We start from the raw sequence: 20,383 nt of genomic DNA on the forward strand, positions 1-20,383 counted from the left end.
TCGCTTAGTCTCCAGGTTTGCTGTTGCGGGGGTATTTGGTACTTTCCTGTTAAAGGGAACATTCATTATTATCGATGATTTTATTTCTCGATATATCGATATTATCAAATTGAAACATATCAGCTGACAACTACGATAAATATTGTTCAGTATCATTAAACAATAATGAAATGAAACTGTTCTAAAAAAAATTACCTGATATAACTAACCTAGTATAATAACCTGCTGTGTAACATTCCTTGTTTAACTTGCCTTTTCTGTTATCAAAAGGAATTTTTCAATAGTACAGCAAGTTTGGTTGGTTAGGTTAGGTTAGCTTAGAAAAGTTTCAATTCTTAATCCATATAATAGACTATTTTAGCCTAAACAAGATCAGTTCTCAATATGTAATGGATCGGTAAACAAAAATATCGATATATCGAGAACAAAATCATCGATAATAATGAATGTTCCCTTTAACAGGAAAGTACCTATTTTTATATTTAAAGCAGAGTCAATATTTTCATAACCGAATAACCAAGCTTTCATATTCTTGAAAAATACACAAATACCAATAGCTGCATCCACTTGCAATCATGCCACTTCGAAGGCCGCTGCCTGGTGAAGCCGTGGGTAACAGACTAGACTAACCATCACAACACAAGTAGACTTCCCATCCCATTGTAAATTTTGAAGCTCGTTTTCGTATCTAGTTAATGTCCGGTGACACCGGTGGCTAGTGTCAACGAAATTTTTGTTTCTATGAAAGAGTTCATTTCATGATTTGTGCTTAACTGTTTGGTTATACAACTAGAGGAAGAGATGTTGTTTATGATATATTTTTATTTGGTTAAACGGGGTTTTAAATTACAGAAATAACAAGAAAAAAAATTGTAAGCAAAACACGACATCTACAATGCTCCCAGCACACACATCGTGAAAAATTGACGGTTCCCTTATCTATGAGGACGGCGGAGAAAACATCGATGGTAAATGGTAAATGGCAAACAAATTCCGAAAAAGTGAGAAGTCATTTTAGCGAACTTTCCATATAGGGAATAAGCTATTACCATAGGTCTCATGGTAAGACCTGGACCCGGGACCGATTTACTTTTTCGTTTTGAGGTCCCCAGAGGCCAAAAACACCATCCAGCCATAAAATTTGGCAAATTTATTTATTTCATCACTGTTGGCGTTTAATAAAAAAAACACTTTTTACCTTCCCCGTAGCAGCAAACCTAAGCACTCATTAAATCTAATGTTATTAAAATTGGGAATAAAAAATGTCTTATTTATGGAAATATTTTAGTAAAAATATAATGAGGCAAGTTTAAATTCGCTTAGTCTGCAGGTTTGCTGTGGCGGGGGTATTTATCTATGACAGTGGCATTTAAGTTTTTATGTCAAAGTTAGTTTAAGGGGTTTTTTTTGTATGTTCTGGGAATTGAAATCGGCTCTTCCGCACCGAAGACTGAGACGCTAACCGGGAACTAGGCTAGCAAGCAACACACCTAAATTAGTAAACTGTGTGTTATTGTCGTCCGCATCAACGCATAGATAAGCTAAAACATACGCCATGTGAGTTGCAGTACATCAACCGCTCGCCAACATACATTGGTTCAACCCTATGAAACATTTTATTTGATTCCACTGAAGCTAAATTTTTAATTTGTCTTAAAAGTTTTATCGTGCTCCATCATGAAATCATTAAATTAACTTCCTATAGTATTGCGTATGATTTTACAGGCCGTTGACTTTGGTCACGTGCTTTACAAACGTGTACTCTGATTCTGTTGCCTTTGATGGTACCAGACGTAAGAACAGAAACTTCAGATTTTCGTGGTGACGTCATCAATGTTAATCGGTTTATTTCTACGTGGATAAACTTATTTCAGTTATTATTAATATTTAAATCAACATTTTATACAATGTTAAATTACGTGGTGTAGGAGAAAAGGGTAAGACCTACATTATACAATCGTAATTACTTTATATTGCTTACGTAGACAACATTATTTACCCAAATTTCCTGTGCCGAATCATTAGTCTGCAGGGTACTTAACTTATTGTCTAACTTCTAAACTTAATTATTAACTTACTTGCCTATCTTAAAATATCATAATTTGGGTTGATTTTAAAAAGTCAAGATATTACAAAAATTGTTTTCAATCATTATAAATTTCATAGCGTAAGTTATGAGTAGTTTTTGTCTTAGCAAACCTAGGCCCTAGCCAATGGAAAGTTCTGTGGTGTAAATTATTGTCAGTCATCAGGCCCCTAAAAGGTAGCTTTATACTTAGTAGCTTGGGCCGAGTAGCATAATGTGTTGATCCACTGATTGATAACTTAAGTTAGCTTTGCAGATTTTAGAACATTGTTGTAACTTTGACTAGGCCTAACTAATTACAATAGCCTAGCTAAAAAGCTAACCAACGATAGGCTAGCCTATCTAGGCCTAGTAATATATACCACTGCGGTTAAACTAGGTCAGGTTATCAAACCTTATTTTTCAAATCAATGGTGTTTTGGCTTCTAATAAAGTTTTAAATAAAGTAGGCCCTAACTTATTGTATCGTGGATTTATTATGGAAGCAATGATTGTAGAAATAACGGTAAATTAACTTAGTCTACCTCGGCCAAACACAACTTTTTTAAATGGCGACGGACTCATTGGTGTGAATTTTGAGCGGAATAAGGCCTAACTTATGCTGGATAAGTTAGGCCTAGCTAATGGTTATAACTTAGCAAAAGGTTGTCGTAAGTAAGATATAAATCGTGAGAAAAGTTGTAGCTCTTTGATGGTTTGAAAGGCCGGCTGCACACCTGATACACACAGCAAGGCGAGACGTCTTTGCCTCGCCTTGCCATGCCCGATGGAGATTTGAGATGCATACGGCACGGCACGGCAAGGCGACTTGAGCACCCACATGGTAGATCCCATGGTTTCAGTAAAGTGAGATACTGTGTGATGTGAGGTTGTTTCTTGTTTGTACATTTTGTGACACTTTACACTACCGTACACATTTTGTGAGAATGGATGCAGAAGGCGAAGAAGAGGCTGCTGCCATAGCTGCTATTTGGGACCTAATGAATGTAATGGATGATCTCCCTTACAGAGAATCGTGGGTGCATCCCATCAACCAAAAAAGGAACCGGAAATTGTTTCAATTCATTGCAGAACTAAGAGCAGATCCGGAAAAATTTCATAATCAAAAAAATTTCACAATTGTTGGTAGTGCACACTGATTTCGACAGGGGCTGTCACTGCGCTGAACGTGGTGTCGATCCTTGAGCATGCACACATCGTTTTGCCTCAAGCCTTTTGCCCGAAAGACGAAAATTGAAAAGGCAGTACAAAGCGCCGTGCGGCGCTGTTTTGCCTTGTCTTGCCGTGCCCGATTATGTGTGCGGCATCCCCATTTGAAATAATAGAAACCTAGTCGCATAAGGCGCCTTAAGGCAAAACGCCGTGCCGAATCGGGTGTGCGCCCGGCCAAACTGAACCCAGCTGTCCTGTTTCACCATAAGGCTTTAACCCTTGGAGCGGCCAACTGAACGTATCAGTCGGTTCCGGTCCGAAAATGTTGTGTAGGTAGGAACTTACCTAAATAACGCTGATAAATCATTGAAGTTAGCCTAAGAATATAAAATGAGATTATAACCTCAAAACTGAGTTTTATTCAAGTGTTGCTCAAAAGTTAGATGAATTTCATTTTTTAGTGTGTTGAGGCAGGTAAGTTATCAACTTATGCAAAAAGAACTGCTTAAACAATAGGCCTATTAGGCCTAAAATAAGCTAATAACCTAATAGCCTTATAACTTAGGCAATTGGGATATTGATTGTAGGCTAAATCCTCAGATTTTTGTATGTTAAATATTGGGAATGGCCAACTGACCGATCGGTTACAAAAGTGTAGGCCTATAGCTTTAGCGTAGGACCTAAACTTACTTAGATGATAAAACTTATTCCAATAAGGCTATAGGCCTAACTTAAGTACATTAAGTTAAGTTAACTTAACTTAGTAATTTTGAAGAGCAGAAAACGTCGTTGATTTTGGGTTTGTGGTTAGTAACAGTACGAAGGTAACAGTCACATTTTACATCTGGTAGTGAAATAATACAGTAGGAACCTCTTTAATCCGAACTAATTGGGACCGGGAGTAGTTCGGACTATTGAATAGTTCGGATTACAGAACATATTGTTGTTTTTACATAACAATAGCTAGGGAAAAGTGTAAAATGCTTTATAAATAAAATACAGTGTTTATTTAATACCGAAGTAAACATAGGGAATAAAAAATACTGTACATTGGAATTAAAATAATTACGGTGCGTATATCAATAAATACAGTTTACAATAAAGAGCTACTGTACTGTGTATAGAGTGCAGCAATGAGGCGTTCGGATTACAGGGGTTCGGATTAAAGAGGTTCTATTGTAGTGAATTTTGGCAAGAAGATGACTTTCCATTTGAACAGTGTCTACATTAGTGTATTCGTAACGAACCGTAACTTAACTAGCGTCTTTGCCGAGGATGAGTGTAACTTTGGCATTTATAATCGGTGTACAGTAGGCCTACCTATTACTATTAAATCCGTAAATTACCTTGTGAAAAGTGTTTGTGTTTAACAGTAGGCCTATGGCTAAATATTCATGCATTATATAGTCTAGATCATGAATATTGCTTAAGTGTAGGCCTACGTAATAGTGAAACATAATTTATTACAAAAAACACACTCCGTCAAAACATATTACTGTAACTTATTTGATTTATTTAGGCAAAAAAAAATTTAAGATATGCCCCATGTGTTATACATTTTTATGTACCGGTAGCCTATAGAATTGAGATATCTACGACATTAGTTACCTGACAAAAGTGGGCTTCCTTGCACTGATTATAGCATGCCAAGTAGCTAATTGATGCATTTATTTAAGTTATTCATTCCAATAGACAACACCGTTTAGCGAATTTCCCTATAGGTAAGTAGCTATTACCGTAGGTCTCATGGTAAGACCTAGGCCCGGGACTGATTTACTTTTTCATTTTGATGTCCCCAGAGGCCAGAAACACCATTTTAGTTTAAAATGTTATATATGTATATATATATATGTGTGTGTGTGTCCATCCGCACGATGACTTGAGTAATTTTTGTTCATTTTTTATAAAATTTGGATTGAAGGTGTAAGGCGAGATAAACTTAAATGAGTTTGCAAACCAGCATGATCGGACCATGGGAACGGGGTTTAACGGAGGGTTTTATGGGGTAAAAATGGGGTTTTCTCATTTTTTACGCTTAAAACACAAAATTTACCAATTTTTCTCCTGATCTTTTTAAAGAGCTTAAAAAACAAATAATTTAGTATATAAAAGTGTTTTTGTACGGTGGTTGGTTATGGAGAAAATTAAAAAAAAAATTAATTTAAAATTCCAATGTTATTTTTACGGAGAATATGTTGTAGTTGGCTTGTTTATGGATGTATTTTGACCAAACTTGACGGATTTATTTATTTTATACTAAGCTATTGATATTTTAATAAAAAACACACTTTATTAGTTTCCTTGTAGCAGCTAACCTAGGTACTCGTTACATAAATGTTAATTAAATAGATTAATTGAAAATCAATCCAGACAAATGGAAATTTGCTTAGTCGGGAGGTTTGCTGCAGCGGGGGTATTTACAATAACATATAGGGTACCTACATAATAAAGGTAATACAGGGTCTACTTACTTTTGCCAGATTCATTTTTTCCCGGCCCTCCAGTAACTTATTCCAACCAAACAACACACAACCGTGTGCTTTAATTACGCACGTAATACGTGTACGCTTGAAATTAAGTTAGCAACACTTAGAGATACTACGACTACGATCAGCTGGTGCAGTGTTTCCCATTTCGTTCAACGCTTGGATTTAGCCTAACCAAAAAATGTGTTGAATAGTGTTTGAAAGACTAATTATTTATGCTTTGTAGTAACTATAGAAAAAATTATATAATGTGTAACGCGAGTGCAAAGTGCCTTTGCTGCACTCGAGAAACTTTCCACACTCGCCTGTGGTTGTGCGTAAACATTTACTCTCATGTGCAGCAAAATGCCACTTCGCACACTAGTTACACAAATAACTAGGCCTAGTTATAGAGTTTTGAAGACAATAGGCCTGCCATTAGAAAAAATTCCTCATGACCCGCAATGGTGTGTGAACGCTCTCATATGGCTATGTGTACTTCTACGCCGCTAGAGCTATTGACTAGCTAGCCGCGACAGTTGCAACACTTGGCTGGGAAGCAGGCCTGGCGATGGTTTGCGACGCCAAGCTTGATCGCCGTCGCTGTACGCTCGTGTGAACTGTCCCATTTGATCCTGTGGTCTGCTTCCTAGTCCTGCTTATCTAGTCACAGCCTAGTCAGCTAGATATGTCGCTTATGTGAACCGTGTGTAAGGTAAATTATCAAGTTAACCTAATTTAGATGTGAAAGTAATGATTAAACTTAACTTTATTTTATTCCCTAGATGTAAAGCTATGCGACAGAAAAAATCTTGCCTGTTAGTTGCAATTAGTGGAGGATTCCGAATATTCCGAATAGATCTTGGAGTGTTCTTTGAAGAACTTGTGTATTTTTGCATATGTTATCACCATAATACAATTATACCCTTCATAACCATTTTACACTTAGGTAGGCCTACTTATATTTTGTATAGGCCCTAACTTCTTTTATTAATAGTTTTTTTTTTTTTTCAAACGGACTGCGAATCTGGGGCAGCAAGGTTCACGTCCCTGCACCGTTACTTGAATTTATTAGTAAAGTTCATTCTTGTCCTATGTTATCATCCCTCACTTTAAGTTACATTCCATTCAAGAGCCCAAACCCTATGTGGACAGACAAATGCAAGGAGAGGTAGCTAGCATTGGTTTTAATTTTAAAAATCTTTTTTGAGATCAAGTAGCCCTTTCTTAAGTATGGTTTTCTTAACTTTCAGACAGCAATAAATTTTTGTTTGTTTTACAGGTGGATGTGGGGTGTTTCAGCTTTAACAACGTATTATTATTATAACATAAAACTAGAAGCATGATGCATGACGATACTTCAGGTGTCACAAACTCCAGAGGAAACATAGTTTCCCAGGCATGGAAACATTTCCAGCAGGTACAGTAGGCCTACTATTAATTACATTAGTATTTTTCCAAATAACTTAAGTTGTACTAAGTATCTGCTACTAGTAATTAACCGTAGCCTAGTATAAAAACAAACCAAATTATTTTATTATAGTCTAAGCCTACTCCGTTCAACAAATTTTTGTGAATTTTGGGGAAGAATCTATCCCCTCCACGACTTGATCCTACCATTAAAACATAGCTCAGCAGCTAAGATTTATCAAAACCTCAATCAGCATTATACCTATATTAAGTAAGAAAAAGTGGCAAGGGAACTTCCCTTCAAACCGCCTAAATTTTGTGTGAACAAACTGTTACTAAAGCTATTGATTAATAATTTATTGTTTCACCAATGGTTCTGAAAAAATAATTTAAGTTATTGTTTATATTTGATCTTCAATACAATGAGACAGGAACACATTGCTGTATACTGGTATTTGATCTAAAGTGATTGTTGAATAAGATGGGAGTACGTGCTCCGCAAAGTAAATAAAAGAAATGTCTTATAACACTTAAAACATAAGTTATATTTAGTATCTACACGTATAGGCCTACTGTTACTCACAAGACGGTAAATATACGTAAAAGATGGTAAGTGGTGATCGATTTCAATTGGGCACTCCAATCATCATCAGACCAAGCATTCATTACATATCCTTTTTTACAGTTCTTTAAAATACATAGACTATCCACCATTTTTCCTATTGGATGGCCATTTTGTAACAGGTGTTGTGTGACATTCATGATCTGTCCGCTTTGTTGTTCCTCCACACAGATATGTGGTTTTTGAAGCGGTTAACGAAGTTCAAAGTCTGTCCAATGTAGAAGCTATCACAATTGTTACAGTTATCGAAAGCTTCTACATTTGACAGACTGTTTTAACCGCTTCAAAAACCAAATATCTGTGTGGAGGAACAACAAACCGGAAAGATCAAACGTCGCACAACACCTGTTACAAAATGGCCATTCAACAGTAAAAATGGAGGATAGTCTATGTATTTTAAAGAATTGTAAAAAAGGATATGTAATAAACGCTTGGGAATAATTGTATATTTTTAAGGAAAATGTAAAAATAGAAATAAGCTAATTAATGAACAAGTAAATTTGGACTACAGTTGTACTTTTAGAAATGTATTGACCGGCCAATAGGGCAAAAGTAGGGATGCCATTAAAGATTCTTGTCATTCGCCTATTAGGTCTGATGATGATTGGAGTGTCCAATCAAAATCGATCACCACTTACCAACTTTTACGTATATTTACCGTCTTGTGAGTAACAGTATAAGCGTAATGTTTTAAGTGTTATAAGTTATAAGATGTTTCTTTTATTTACTTTCCGTAAATGAAATAACACGTAGCCTACAACGCTGATCAAGAAGTTATATATAGCTCCTTATTTCCTGCTGCTATTGCTATTTTTTTATCTACTAACAATTTCCCGAGGTAATGACAGATAGGCCTGAATTCATTCATTTCATACTGTTGGTTCCCTACATTAAGAAATAATGTGATGTTTGATTCAACAAGTTTGGCTACTGAGCTAGCTAGAACAACTGGATGTAGCAGTGAATGAGAGAATTGTGTGACATTAGCCACCATTTGTACTAAGGGTTAAATACGTTGGAACTAGAGGATTGTGGGATTGTAATAAATCCATGAGCCAATGAGCTGGTTTGTTCCTCTAGTTAACCAACATAACAAAATTATACTGTGTCTTGATTTTCTAGCAGAGTTGTCGTGCCGGTGCCAGTGCTACCTCCAGTTGATTTCTATAGGTCGGCCGCTTAGAAAACGACCTCCTTCAGCATTGGTTTAGCATTAGTGCGCAGGTCGTTTTCTAAGCGGCCGAACTATAGCTCAGTGATTTTAGCAATGTTTTATAGCCTACGTTTACTAACTTGTGTTACCACTCCAAATCAGATTTTGAAAACTAGTTTTCTTACCCCATTTATGAGATACGCCATTTTTGTTTCTCCTAGTAGCTTGTTTAACTTAAAAAGGCTATATAAGAAATCATTTTAAACTTGGCATTAATTTGTTCCAGCGTTATCAGAAAATGCTTGATGATGTGACACCCTTTCTCACTGGCAGATGGATAGGTGCAGTGGTTTTAGTCATTATATTTTTAGGGAGAATATTCATCCTTCAAGTAAGTTAAAAGTTAAAACTGTTAATAACAAAACAGTTTTGGTGTTCTAATTGTGTATTTTCATAGACCTCTAACCATGTTCACTAGATGGTTAGATGGAACTAAATGTATAACACCCAAATAAATGTTTTGTAAAATTTCTTATTTACAGTGTAAGAGGCATCAAAGGGTGGTTATATATGATTTTTCTTACTATATTTGTAAGGTCTTAGAACAGGATAACTTACTGGTACATATTTTTTTTTGCTACCTTATAATAGGTACATAGTTTTATTTAGTACAGTGCACAATTCTAATTCAATTTTTTACTTTTCAGGGATGGTACATAGTTACTTATGCATTGGGCATTTATCATTTAAATCTATTCATAGCATTCCTGTCACCAAAGATCGATCCAGCGATCTCTGACTATGAGGGTAAGCAAAATGTATCGCGTTATCTTGGTAAGTTAGAGGTAGGCCTACATATAATAGAACCTTGATGACCCGGCATAATTTGTGGGGTGAAGATCGCAGTCAATCCTTCGTTTAAAAATCTATATTTTAACAACCCATAAGTAACAGTATGTGGTAATATATTTTACTTTATTTATATGTTTGCATATAAACATAAATGTCAATTGGATCTAGCTTAGGCTGGGACCACACTTGTAACTTTTAAGCAACAAGATAGGTTTTCCGGTTTTTTTGTGGAACTTATTGACCATGCCATTCACATCTTGAGCCGCATCTCCACTGCGCCAAATGGCACAGATCGTCATTGCCAAGCGGGTTTTTTTTCTTGGGTTTCTCTTTATCTTCACATACACTCACATTAAACAGATTGCCACGGGATCACCCAATCATATAGTGCTAAGCCATTATGTAGTCATACAATTCTAATGTAAATACGACCAACTGTGAAACTACTGGGATTTATCTAGTTGGATTGGTTGAGATTAGGTAGACTCTAATCCAAACAAAACTTAGCCCATAAGTTGAAAAAATAACAATTTTCTGAAAACCTTAGAGGTACTCAGCACAGAAAACAAGCTTTATTGTGCTGAGACCACACAAATTTCGTATCCAATAGGCAATGAGAACCCATGAGATTGATTAACGCGTGATTGATAAATTCACACTTGTTTTTCAATTAAAACTATGTTTGCAGACGACGGTGGTCCTGAGTTGCCGACGAGGGCTAACGAAGAGTTCCGTCCGTTCATCAGACGGCTGCCGGAGTTCAAGTTCTGGTACTCGGTCACCAAGTCAACTGTGATCGCCACCATTTGTACATTCTTTGACTGTTTCAACATCCCTGTCTTCTGGCCCATACTTGTCATGTACTTCATCACCTTGTTTGGCATCACCATGAAGCGGCAGATCAAGGTAACAAGGAGACTGTTATCTTCACATGGCTAAAGAGTTATACAGTAGACTCCCTCTTATTCAGACTCCTCGGGACCAAGGCCAGTCCGGATAACGGGGTTTCCGGTTAAACAGTCGTCCCCAAAGACTCGTTAAAACGGTCCATTTAAATGCATACTGTATATAGTATTTGACTTAAATTTAGGAGAGCATTGTGTTTAGAGACACGTGATCACTGGTCTCAAATCTTTTCCACAAGAACAGTTGTTTCAGTACCGCCCACTTCCTGCCAATCTAGTCCGCTTAAACCGATGTCCGGTTAAAAGGTATCCGGATAAGAGGGAGTCTACTGTATTGTAATTTATATTATTTGAAGAAGATTAGGAGCCTTCAAAAACTGACTGAAAAGTTTGTTACTATGCTGGAATTCGGTAGCCTCAAGAAAGACTGAATTTCCAGGAAAAGGAAAGGTAGCAATAGCCCATTCCTTGAGGTGTACTTGTACTGTGTAGTAATGGTTTCTACCTCAACCTATGTAACTTATAGGTACATGATGTATTTAGTAAGCAAATTTAATACTTGTTTAATAAAAACAATATTTCAATTTGACAGTGGTCACAAAAATGAATAGGTAAATATATTGTGGAGTTAAATACTCAGTTAGGTTTGTAGGATTTAAAATTAATTTTTTATAGCCTATTGAAAATTAATAGGCCTTCATTGATTAGTTGATTTATCAGTAAAGAACAGCATTCTTAAACATTTTTAGAAACACACATTTTTAGTTTGGCATGTCTGGAAAACAATTCAATCAGAACACTATCTCATAGGCCTACTGAGTTCCATACATCAAAGCCCTTTATAAACAAGTTTATACTAAAGAGCTACTCACTACATCCTCATGGGATTCTTATTTTGACATGAATTGATTAGTTGATGAAAATGCTCTGATGATCTGTTGTTAAATAACTTAGGTTATCAATTATCAATTATTAAAGATGGGGCGCCACTATGTGCGTATATTTATTTTAACCCAAATAAGAGTGAAGGCGCGATCTTGTAGTCTTGTTAGTGACTAAGGCCGACATGTTCCTTGGACACAGCTGTTAATTAATAGCCCATACAGCCAATGGCAACTAAGTAACCTACAGTTTATAGTGGAATCCGAACCAATATTTTTCCTTGTAATTTACAAATTGGTCTAATCACGAATTGATATAGCACTGCGGAGTGGAAGTTAATCCACACCAGGGAGCATCGAATCCACATTGCATGACTATAAGTATCCACAGTTTGTGACCTCCTAGTAGCTGGACTATAGGACGACGCCACCGTCTCATAGTATACTAGGTGAAACCAATCAAAATTGATGGTTACTCTTAATGTTTCGCAAAAATTCTGCTAATACGGTAGATAGGGTGGAGTTATTTAAATCTTGAATAATTATAACATATGATCAAGTATTGTTATCTGCCTTTCACATACGGGAAGCCCAAGCACCAGAGAGTATTGGTTCACTAGTCTAACACAGTTTTGTTTTGTTACAGCATATGATCAAGTATCGTTATCTGCCTTTCACACACGGGAATCCCAAGTACCAGAGAGTATTGGTTCACTAGTCTAACACAGTTTTATTTTGTTACAGCATATGATCAAGTATCGTTATCTGCCTTTCACACACGGGAAGCCCAAGTACCAGGGAGTAAGTGACACTGGAAAGGTGATTAACGCTAAGTGACAGGTGAACAAAAATCCTAACACGTCTGTTCTGTACCAAGCATTCCTTTTATTTGGGAAAAAATGAGGCCTAGTAGCAATTCTAGCATGATGATAGTTTGTGTCTAGCTAAAAAGCTCCCATTATCCTACAGGATTCGCCAATAGTGTGTGGTTAGCGGTTATTGACTGCAAAATTACACTGGAATTTATTTTTGTAACTACCTACACATCTCATAGTGATCAATGTAGAATGTAGATGTTGTCAATGAGTGTAAACCTACTTCAACGAGTGTAAACCTTGGTTAATTCAAACGATTTCGCGAACCAGCATAATCGAACAATGGAAAACAGGGTTTTATAGGGGGTTTTTTGGGGTCAAAATTGATTTCCCCCCCCCCATTTTTGACCTTAAAAAACACAAAATTTCATAACTTTCTCTCCAAACCATTTTGTAGAGCTTAAAAAAAGAAATAACTTTGTATATTGAAGCGTTGTATACCCAACGGTCACGGAGATAATTTAAAAGATTGTAAATTTAAAATTTCCATGTTATTCTTATGGAGAATAAATAAACTGTTGTAGTTTGCTTGTTTATGGATATATTTTAATCAAATTTGGCAATTTTGTTTATTTCATACGAAGCTATCAACATTTTAATAAAAAACACCTCAATATCCCCCCCGTAGCAGCAAACCTAAGTACTCACTAAAATTAATGTTATTTAATTTAAATAGGAAATAGATCTGAACATTCTTAGGGAATATTTGTTTAGAAATCAAGCCGGGTAAATGGAAATTCCCCTAGTCTACAGGTTTGCTGTGGCGGGGGTATTTTCGTCCACGCCAGATTGGCATTTTTTACAATGAAGTTAATTCAAATACTTTTAAGGGAAAGTGGTAATGATGTTGTGGGTGTGCCGGGAAACAAACTCGTCACTGAAGTGCAAGACGCTAACCACTAGGCGAACAACACACCCAATTTATTTGAATTAATGGGAGCTAATTAGTAACCAAGTTTAGATTTACTTTTTGTATTAATGGCTAGTCTAGATAAATTGTTGTAAAAAACAATTTGTTAAAAAAAATAATTTAGTAGATACAACTTGAGCATGGTAAAATATTTCTTGTAGGCCTATTTAGTAACGGCAAATCCTTCTGATTGTTTATATGTTAAGACTGAAGGTATACAAAAAGTTGTAACTTATAATAGTTTAAAATTTATAGTTGAAATGGAATTGTTTGGCTCAGAACATTCAACACAGAGTGCAATTGGGTTGCAAGTTTTATTTGTTTAACTTTAAATTATATGTTTGTAAATAATGTACAGTTATGTTTTAAGTTAATTATATAATATACCACAAATGGTTTAATAACATGCATGAGTGGTTTTTTAGAAGGTGTTAAATATATTTATAGTGAGTGTGAACTGTTTTCATTGTCTTGAAATAATAACCTAAAAACTTAAAATTGTAAATAAAATTGTAGATAATTACTTATCCTAGCTGTTGTTTTCTCCTTGGCCTAACAAATTTTATTTGACCTATTTTTTTTAATTTTTATTTTGAGACAGGGTTTTGGCACAATTTTATGTCAAAAGGATAAAGATAAACAGTTTGCTGATATTGTAAACTAGATCTATCGAGTTTCATGATTACATTTTCCAAATTCACTCACATTGATTCTGGGTTAATTGCTTCTTAAGAGTCCTTGGAGGCTAGCAGCCATCTTGGAAAATAGTTTTTCAAGCACCAAAGTGATTATAAGTTGGATATCTAGTTAACTATTAGATAGAGATTTTATTTGTTGTTTTGATTTTATTTCCAAGGGGGTCCATGGAAGCCAACGGCCATCTTGGACTTTCCCTATTCGCTATTTTCAAACAGCCGCTGAAGAGTTATTTACCTACCATCTAAAAATATTGTTTTCAAATACCAAAGTTATTGTAATTTAAATATCTAGTATAAAGTGGGATTAGAAATTTTTTTGTAGTTGTTTAATTGTTTTATAAGTTAGAACGTCTAGGCTCCAAGGACTCTTAATAACAAAGTATAATATCATTGTTTTTTTTATAGATGTTTACAGTTAACTTTAAATATAAATACCGGGTTTCACAAAAAGAATGGATCAAAAGTAAACTAGCATAAAGATTCCATTATTAAAGATAAAAAAAGAGTCAACTTTATAATTTTTTCCTCAACTTTTCATAGGTTTTCCTACCATGGTTTCACCACCTAACCTCACATATTTGCTTGAAGACGAATAAGTCGGTGTTCCAGCTCTGGCCACGCATTGTGGCGCATTTCATTAGATATTTTTTTTTTTCAAAAGCTTCACTATGTTTGAGATTGGTGAGAAAAATACTTGATCATTCACAAGCCACCACATAAAAAAGATCACACCACAGATTTTATTTATATATAACATTCAATACACTAAGCTTTCAACTGCAAACGTGCCAAGAACTATGGAACGGCTGATTACTGTGTTGAAAGGTACTAAAAAAACAAAGCTTTAAAATCAGCCATAGTTAACTTTTCGGCGACCCTTGGTAATATGTATATGAAGCGTAGATTTGAACCATTCTTTTTGGGACACGGTGTATATTTAGATCATCTTAACGTAAATACTTTTGTTTTGAAAAATTGCTAACCTTTGATACGATGCTAAATGCAACCAACTATTAACATGGATGTATGATTGCTTGAGGCCCTTTGAAATGCTTTGATTACCAGGGTGTTGCTGAAATTCTATAAAGATCAGGATATAGATTTGGTGGAAAACAGATAAAAGAACAGCTTCAGGAAAGCTATTGTTGCATTGTGTGAAAGTTAGGAAAACTATTGTTGCATTGTGTGAAAGTTAGGAAAACTATTGTTGCATTGTGTGAAAGTTAAGAAAGTTTTCCACAAGTATTTATTTACTATACTAGCAGCTATACCCGTGCCTTGCTACGGGGTCAGTATGCAAAAGAGTTAATACTGGTTCTTTGAAAATGCCAAATGGTTTCACTCCCTAACATTTATTGTAGAAACGAAATTGAACTGTATTAGCCTACTTAACTTGATAATAGTAATAGGTCTAGTACTTTTTTGTTAACTCATACTGTGAATACTTATTTAGGCTACCTAGGAAACAAAACCAATGATATATTTTAAGGTATAATAAAAGAACCTGTTTAATGGTTTGGACTGTAAACGAAAAGCTATCACAATAGTTCCAAACCTGTCAATAGTGTAGTTTTCTAACATATTTTAGGGAAATGACAATCAGTCAAATAGAAATTCGCTTAGTCTATAGGTTTGCTGCAGCAGGGATATTAAATTACTGTTTACACAAAAATAAATCTAAAACATAATTCTCATAAAACTCAGGATAAGGGCCTAGTTTGATACGGCAATGATTGTAGAATCTTAATTATATCCTATATCTATGAATAATTTCTTTTTACAATGAAATATTCATTATAAAATATTATTACAGCATATCACAAATATTAGAACAGACTCAGTATAATTGAGTATAAACATAAAAAAATTATGTAACTGGAAGAATCCTATTATAATGAAATGACATTAACATATTATGGTTTGACAGCTCCATTTTAGTACCTAATGTAAAATAATGTTTACATTCAGGCTAGTGACGTCATTATTTTAAATATGATCCCTACCCTCTCTGTTCTAATATTCATGCAGTATTTAAATAAATGTTTGAACCAGCTGTGTGGAATTGTGAAACCAAAATTCATTTGACAGTTAGTTCTGCTTGTTTACATTTTCAAACTTCGTAGGTTTGTTCTTTGTTACCATGGATACCATCAATCAATATTTACTTTTAAATCTCTCACCTCAAATTTTTGAAAGCCCACGGGGCGGAGCCCTAGGACAATATCGAAGCGGGAATAGTTCTATATGTATCATCAGAGCTGTAGCTTCATTTGTGTGCAATTTGAGACCAGTCGGTTCAGTAGTTTTTGAGATTAGCTCATACAAACACACACACACACACACACAGACACCACCTCTTCTTTATAATAGTATAGATTATTATTTTTATTTAAGTCTTCTTCACTAGAAACTTGTTGAAAGACATTCTGATTAGGGATGTGTCGATAGCAAAATTTATCAATTCTCGATAACGAAACCATCTCTTATAGTTTTATTAAATTTTCTGAATAGATTGGTTATACTACAACCCCAGCTTTTATGTCCATCCATTAAGTATTTTTGAGGTAGTGGTGTGTTTTTTCAAGTAAATAAAAAATGTATGCAGCAATGAAAAAGTCTTACTAGCCAATTTAAGTTTAAATCCATCAAATCACATTAAATAACTACCATATAAAAGGTAATTGAATACCTAACAATATAAATTAATAATAAAATGTTATTATAACTAGAGGTGTGCCAGCCTGATATTTTCAGTCAAGCCAAACTCAAGGTAATTTTGTGATTATCTCCCGCGGTCATGGAGACGTCATTGTCTTCTTCTAAGATTACTGCAAAATCGTGGATATCTTCCTTAGTTGTTGAAATATCAACACTGTCTTTTGTGGTGGCTGCAAAATCCTAAATATCGAACAGCGTTAACAGAAACACAATCATCGTCTCCAGCAGACACGGAAACGTTATCAACGTCTCCCGCTGTCGTGGCAAAATAAAAAAAAAATTACCCACTGTCGTGTAGACATTATCAGTGTCTTCCCCAAATGTGGCAAAATTCTAATCATCTCCGGCAGTCGTGTAGACATCATATTCATCTCCTGTGGTCCTGTAGACACCATCATAGTATTCCGTGATTATGGCAAAATCATGAGTATCTCTGACTGTTATGTGGGCATTATTATCACACTACCCCAACGTGCATAGATCGGCCGGTTCATGAGAGGTGTAAGTGAGGGTTACCTAAATCTCCAGGATTCGTCAGAAAACGGACTTATTGTTCATTAAAAAGTAGCACCCTTAAAAAAAAAACACAAGGAACAAAAAAAAGGGACAAGAAAAGAAGAAGGGGGGAGAAAGGGACAAGGTCTGACGAGGTTGTTCCTTCAAGGTCTGCCGTCTAACATTCAGTAGGTCACTATAATCATTTGCCTTTACAAAACACAAAAAAAATATCCTATACTTAAAAACTGGCAACCATGCAATTGTACAGTTTTAACCTTTTGTCATTTTAGCAAGATTATGAAGAGGATAATTTTTGTTTGGAATTTATTTAGCATATTTTAGGCTTAACTGCATAGGTTTTTTTTAATTGCCTGTGTATAAAAATGAATGGATGTCGGCCTGTGCTTTATGTGTTGCAAAACCATTAATCTGATTGCATTGAAAATGCAGTGGCTCTCAATGTGTCCGGGATTGTTTGTGTGGAATAAAGTTTGTTTAAAAGTCTATAAAAAACCAAGAAAACTAATATTTTACTTTAACCCCCATCACCCCTAAACCTGCCGCTCAAAATTGTGTAACTTTTTACCCAACAATACAGAGACTATATTGAACATTTTGGAGTTAAAAGAAACTTTAGTTTTGAATGTTGAGGTTTTGGTTTAAATGCACTGTACTAATTATGGTTATGGGATGAATGCCATTTCCAAACATCTCCGTACTTTACCTTATCATTCAGTATGCAAATGCTGTGGTTAAATCCTCACAACATAAAGTAGTAAGTAACTTATACACACACTGCATAAAGAGGAGGAAGAAAATACTATAGCTGTTTTCTGCTCGAGAATGCTTTTGGATTTTTATTTAAGGAATAACATTGGGGGTATGGACAACTCCACAGTAAACCCTTATTAGTCTAGATGATACAGTATTGGATTTCAAGTCATTCTAATGAAATGAAAGCTTGATTTGTGTGTCTGAATTTAAAAACACTAACAATCTACTTTTTACAATATTTTATACAAGTTCATTATAATTCTTGGCTCACAATAGTAACAATAACCTGCACATACCATCCCCCATCCACACTGTTGCACTCACACCATCCCACACAATGATGATCATGCTTTAGTAAACATCATGTAATGCATCTTAACTGTATAAAAATTTTTATGTGGCTGAATGGATTAGGAAATATATTCATCAGTGGCTCCCAAACTTGTTTTTGTGGCGACCCACCACCACCGTTAAAATTTGTATCGCGGCCCACCTAATAAATAATAATTGGCTCTAAATATTTATTATTATAAATTTATTAATATTATAATGTCCACCAAACATACAACATACAACTAAATCAAAATTGTGAGGATGAAGCTGAATTTTAAGGGAGGTTACCCTCTTACACAAATATGTCTTTACCACCCAATTTAGTTGAATTAATTCTTCCCGTTGATTTTACCACGGTATACATTAACAAAAGAAAAGATTGTAGCACACATTTCCTTAAATTTCAACAAAAATAATAACAACAATTAAATTATCCAGCTGATCATAATGTAAACAAATGTTCTTCATAAGAATAACATAGGGAATTTACATAATAAACGCATAATTGGGCAGAGCCCAAGGGCTTCTTCCAAAATGTATGGTCAGTTTGCAAATCTACACACTTAGACGAACATGTTGGTATATAATATATAATATGTGGGGGTTTTAAACAAAAAAGGCTTATTTTTCACAAAGTTTTATGTAGCGTATTAATAATAAAGATAGGTTATAGGTCACAAAAACTTGAAGACATTTTCCTTGATCGCAATATAAGAGCATTATTCATGCCCAAAAAGTCCTAATGAAGTATTCAAATCCATTCACAAAAATTTGGAATAAAAATGTTTCTAACAATTAAGTGTTCAAAATTCCTAGTTTTAAGCTACAAGACACATCAATCATGTTAATCTGTGAATATTATAATGTAAAGCCGTCCTTGCTACCCGCAGTACTATTTTTGTGCCCACTAGACCTTTTCGGTTTTGGTTTTGGTAATGAAAAATTACGAGTCCTATTAAAAATAAAAACATTTTCAATGTTTGGTCTCCTCCCGCGACCCATTAAAATTGCTCCCCCAGCCATTGGGTCACGACCTATAGTTTGGGAACCGCTGACTAGATCAATGAAAAGTTTACAGTATAATAAATATTTGTCATAGCCCATCACCTGGAGGCAATAAACCCCTAGGACGGCCAGTGTGCACTGCATGGTGTGATAGTAGCATGGCTAATTTTAACTGTAATACTTCATTATCTCCTCTACATCCTTCTTTCTACTTGTGTCTAGAAGCTGGAATGTATTCCTTCATCTTCGTTATGTTCCAAAACCTTTTTCTACTGTCTGTATATTTGTAAAAACTATTTCATTGTACATAATATGTATAGAAACAAATAAATTCTGTTTGTTACAGAGTGAAGCAACGTCGATGACATCTCTAGCCTCCTTGCAGTCTGAAGAGTCGGTCACTGTGTACGAGAAAACCTAACCTAAAACTGTGTTTGAGTTTGCAAACTTGTGTTCCAGGGAGCGCCAACGGTTCGTGAATTGTAACCCTTAATACTGCAGGATACAGTAACCTTTGCATGAATTTATATCGGATTATATTATAGTATGTTTCCTATGGAAATCAAACACAGTATTGGAACACAGACACTGACTGCATGAGTGTGAAACACCTCCAGTGATAACGGACATTTTATTAATGATTGTGTAAGATGTAAATTATACTATACTATTTTGTTTTCATTAAAAATAATGTTAAGTAGTTGTGTTTGTGTATTTTCCTGCCCTGTAAAATTTACCTATTCACTTAAGGTGGGAGGTGTGCTTTTTTAGCTTAAAATTGGCTTTTTTGGCAAATTTAGTTGAATTAAATGATGAAAAAATATCAGAAAAGCATACAATTAATTACTATTTTACTTTTAGTAACTGCAATAATTATGAACGCAGAAGGTCAATTTTCATGTAATCATTTTACTTTCTATCCCTATACGCTACCATAGTATATAGAGAAAGTATTCAAAACAAATCAAATCATATGTAGGCACTAATCCATAGTATCTCCAGGGTTTTTTTTTTATTTTGATTGTTATTCGTGATTTTCCAATAAA

The 20,383-nt window shown here is 35.0% G+C and overlaps 1 protein-coding gene across 4 annotated transcripts; it reads left to right on the forward strand.

The window, feature by feature from the left end:
- The first annotated feature begins 1,802 nt into the window (after positions 1 to 1,802).
- LOC129002803 (protein RER1) lies at positions 1,803 to 20,041 on the forward strand. 4 transcript variants are annotated; one of them, XM_054430874.1, is made up of 7 exons: positions 1,803 to 1,937; positions 6,986 to 7,123; positions 9,175 to 9,279; positions 9,596 to 9,695; positions 10,429 to 10,646; positions 12,271 to 12,366; positions 19,684 to 20,041. In XM_054430874.1, the coding sequence occupies exons 2-6, from the start codon at positions 7,046 to 7,048 to the stop codon at positions 12,361 to 12,363; spliced, it is 594 nt and encodes a 197-aa protein (XP_054286849.1). In that variant the 5' UTR covers positions 1,803 to 1,937; positions 6,986 to 7,045; the 3' UTR covers positions 12,364 to 12,366; positions 19,684 to 20,041. The 4 variants fall into 4 exon arrangements, with proteins under 4 accessions (XP_054286849.1, XP_054286850.1, XP_054286847.1 ...); XM_054430875.1 differs by having other exon boundaries at positions 19,797 to 20,041; XM_054430872.1 differs by having other exon boundaries at positions 12,271 to 12,345.
- Positions 20,042 to 20,383: the final 342 nt, after the last annotated feature.

Source organism: Macrosteles quadrilineatus, unplaced genomic scaffold (genome assembly GCF_028750875.1).
Source record: "Macrosteles quadrilineatus isolate MER2022 unplaced genomic scaffold, UCM_ALF_1.0 Scaffold_9__3_contigs__length_116548681, whole genome shotgun sequence".
Classification (NCBI taxonomy): Eukaryota; Metazoa; Arthropoda; class Insecta; order Hemiptera; family Cicadellidae; genus Macrosteles; species Macrosteles quadrilineatus.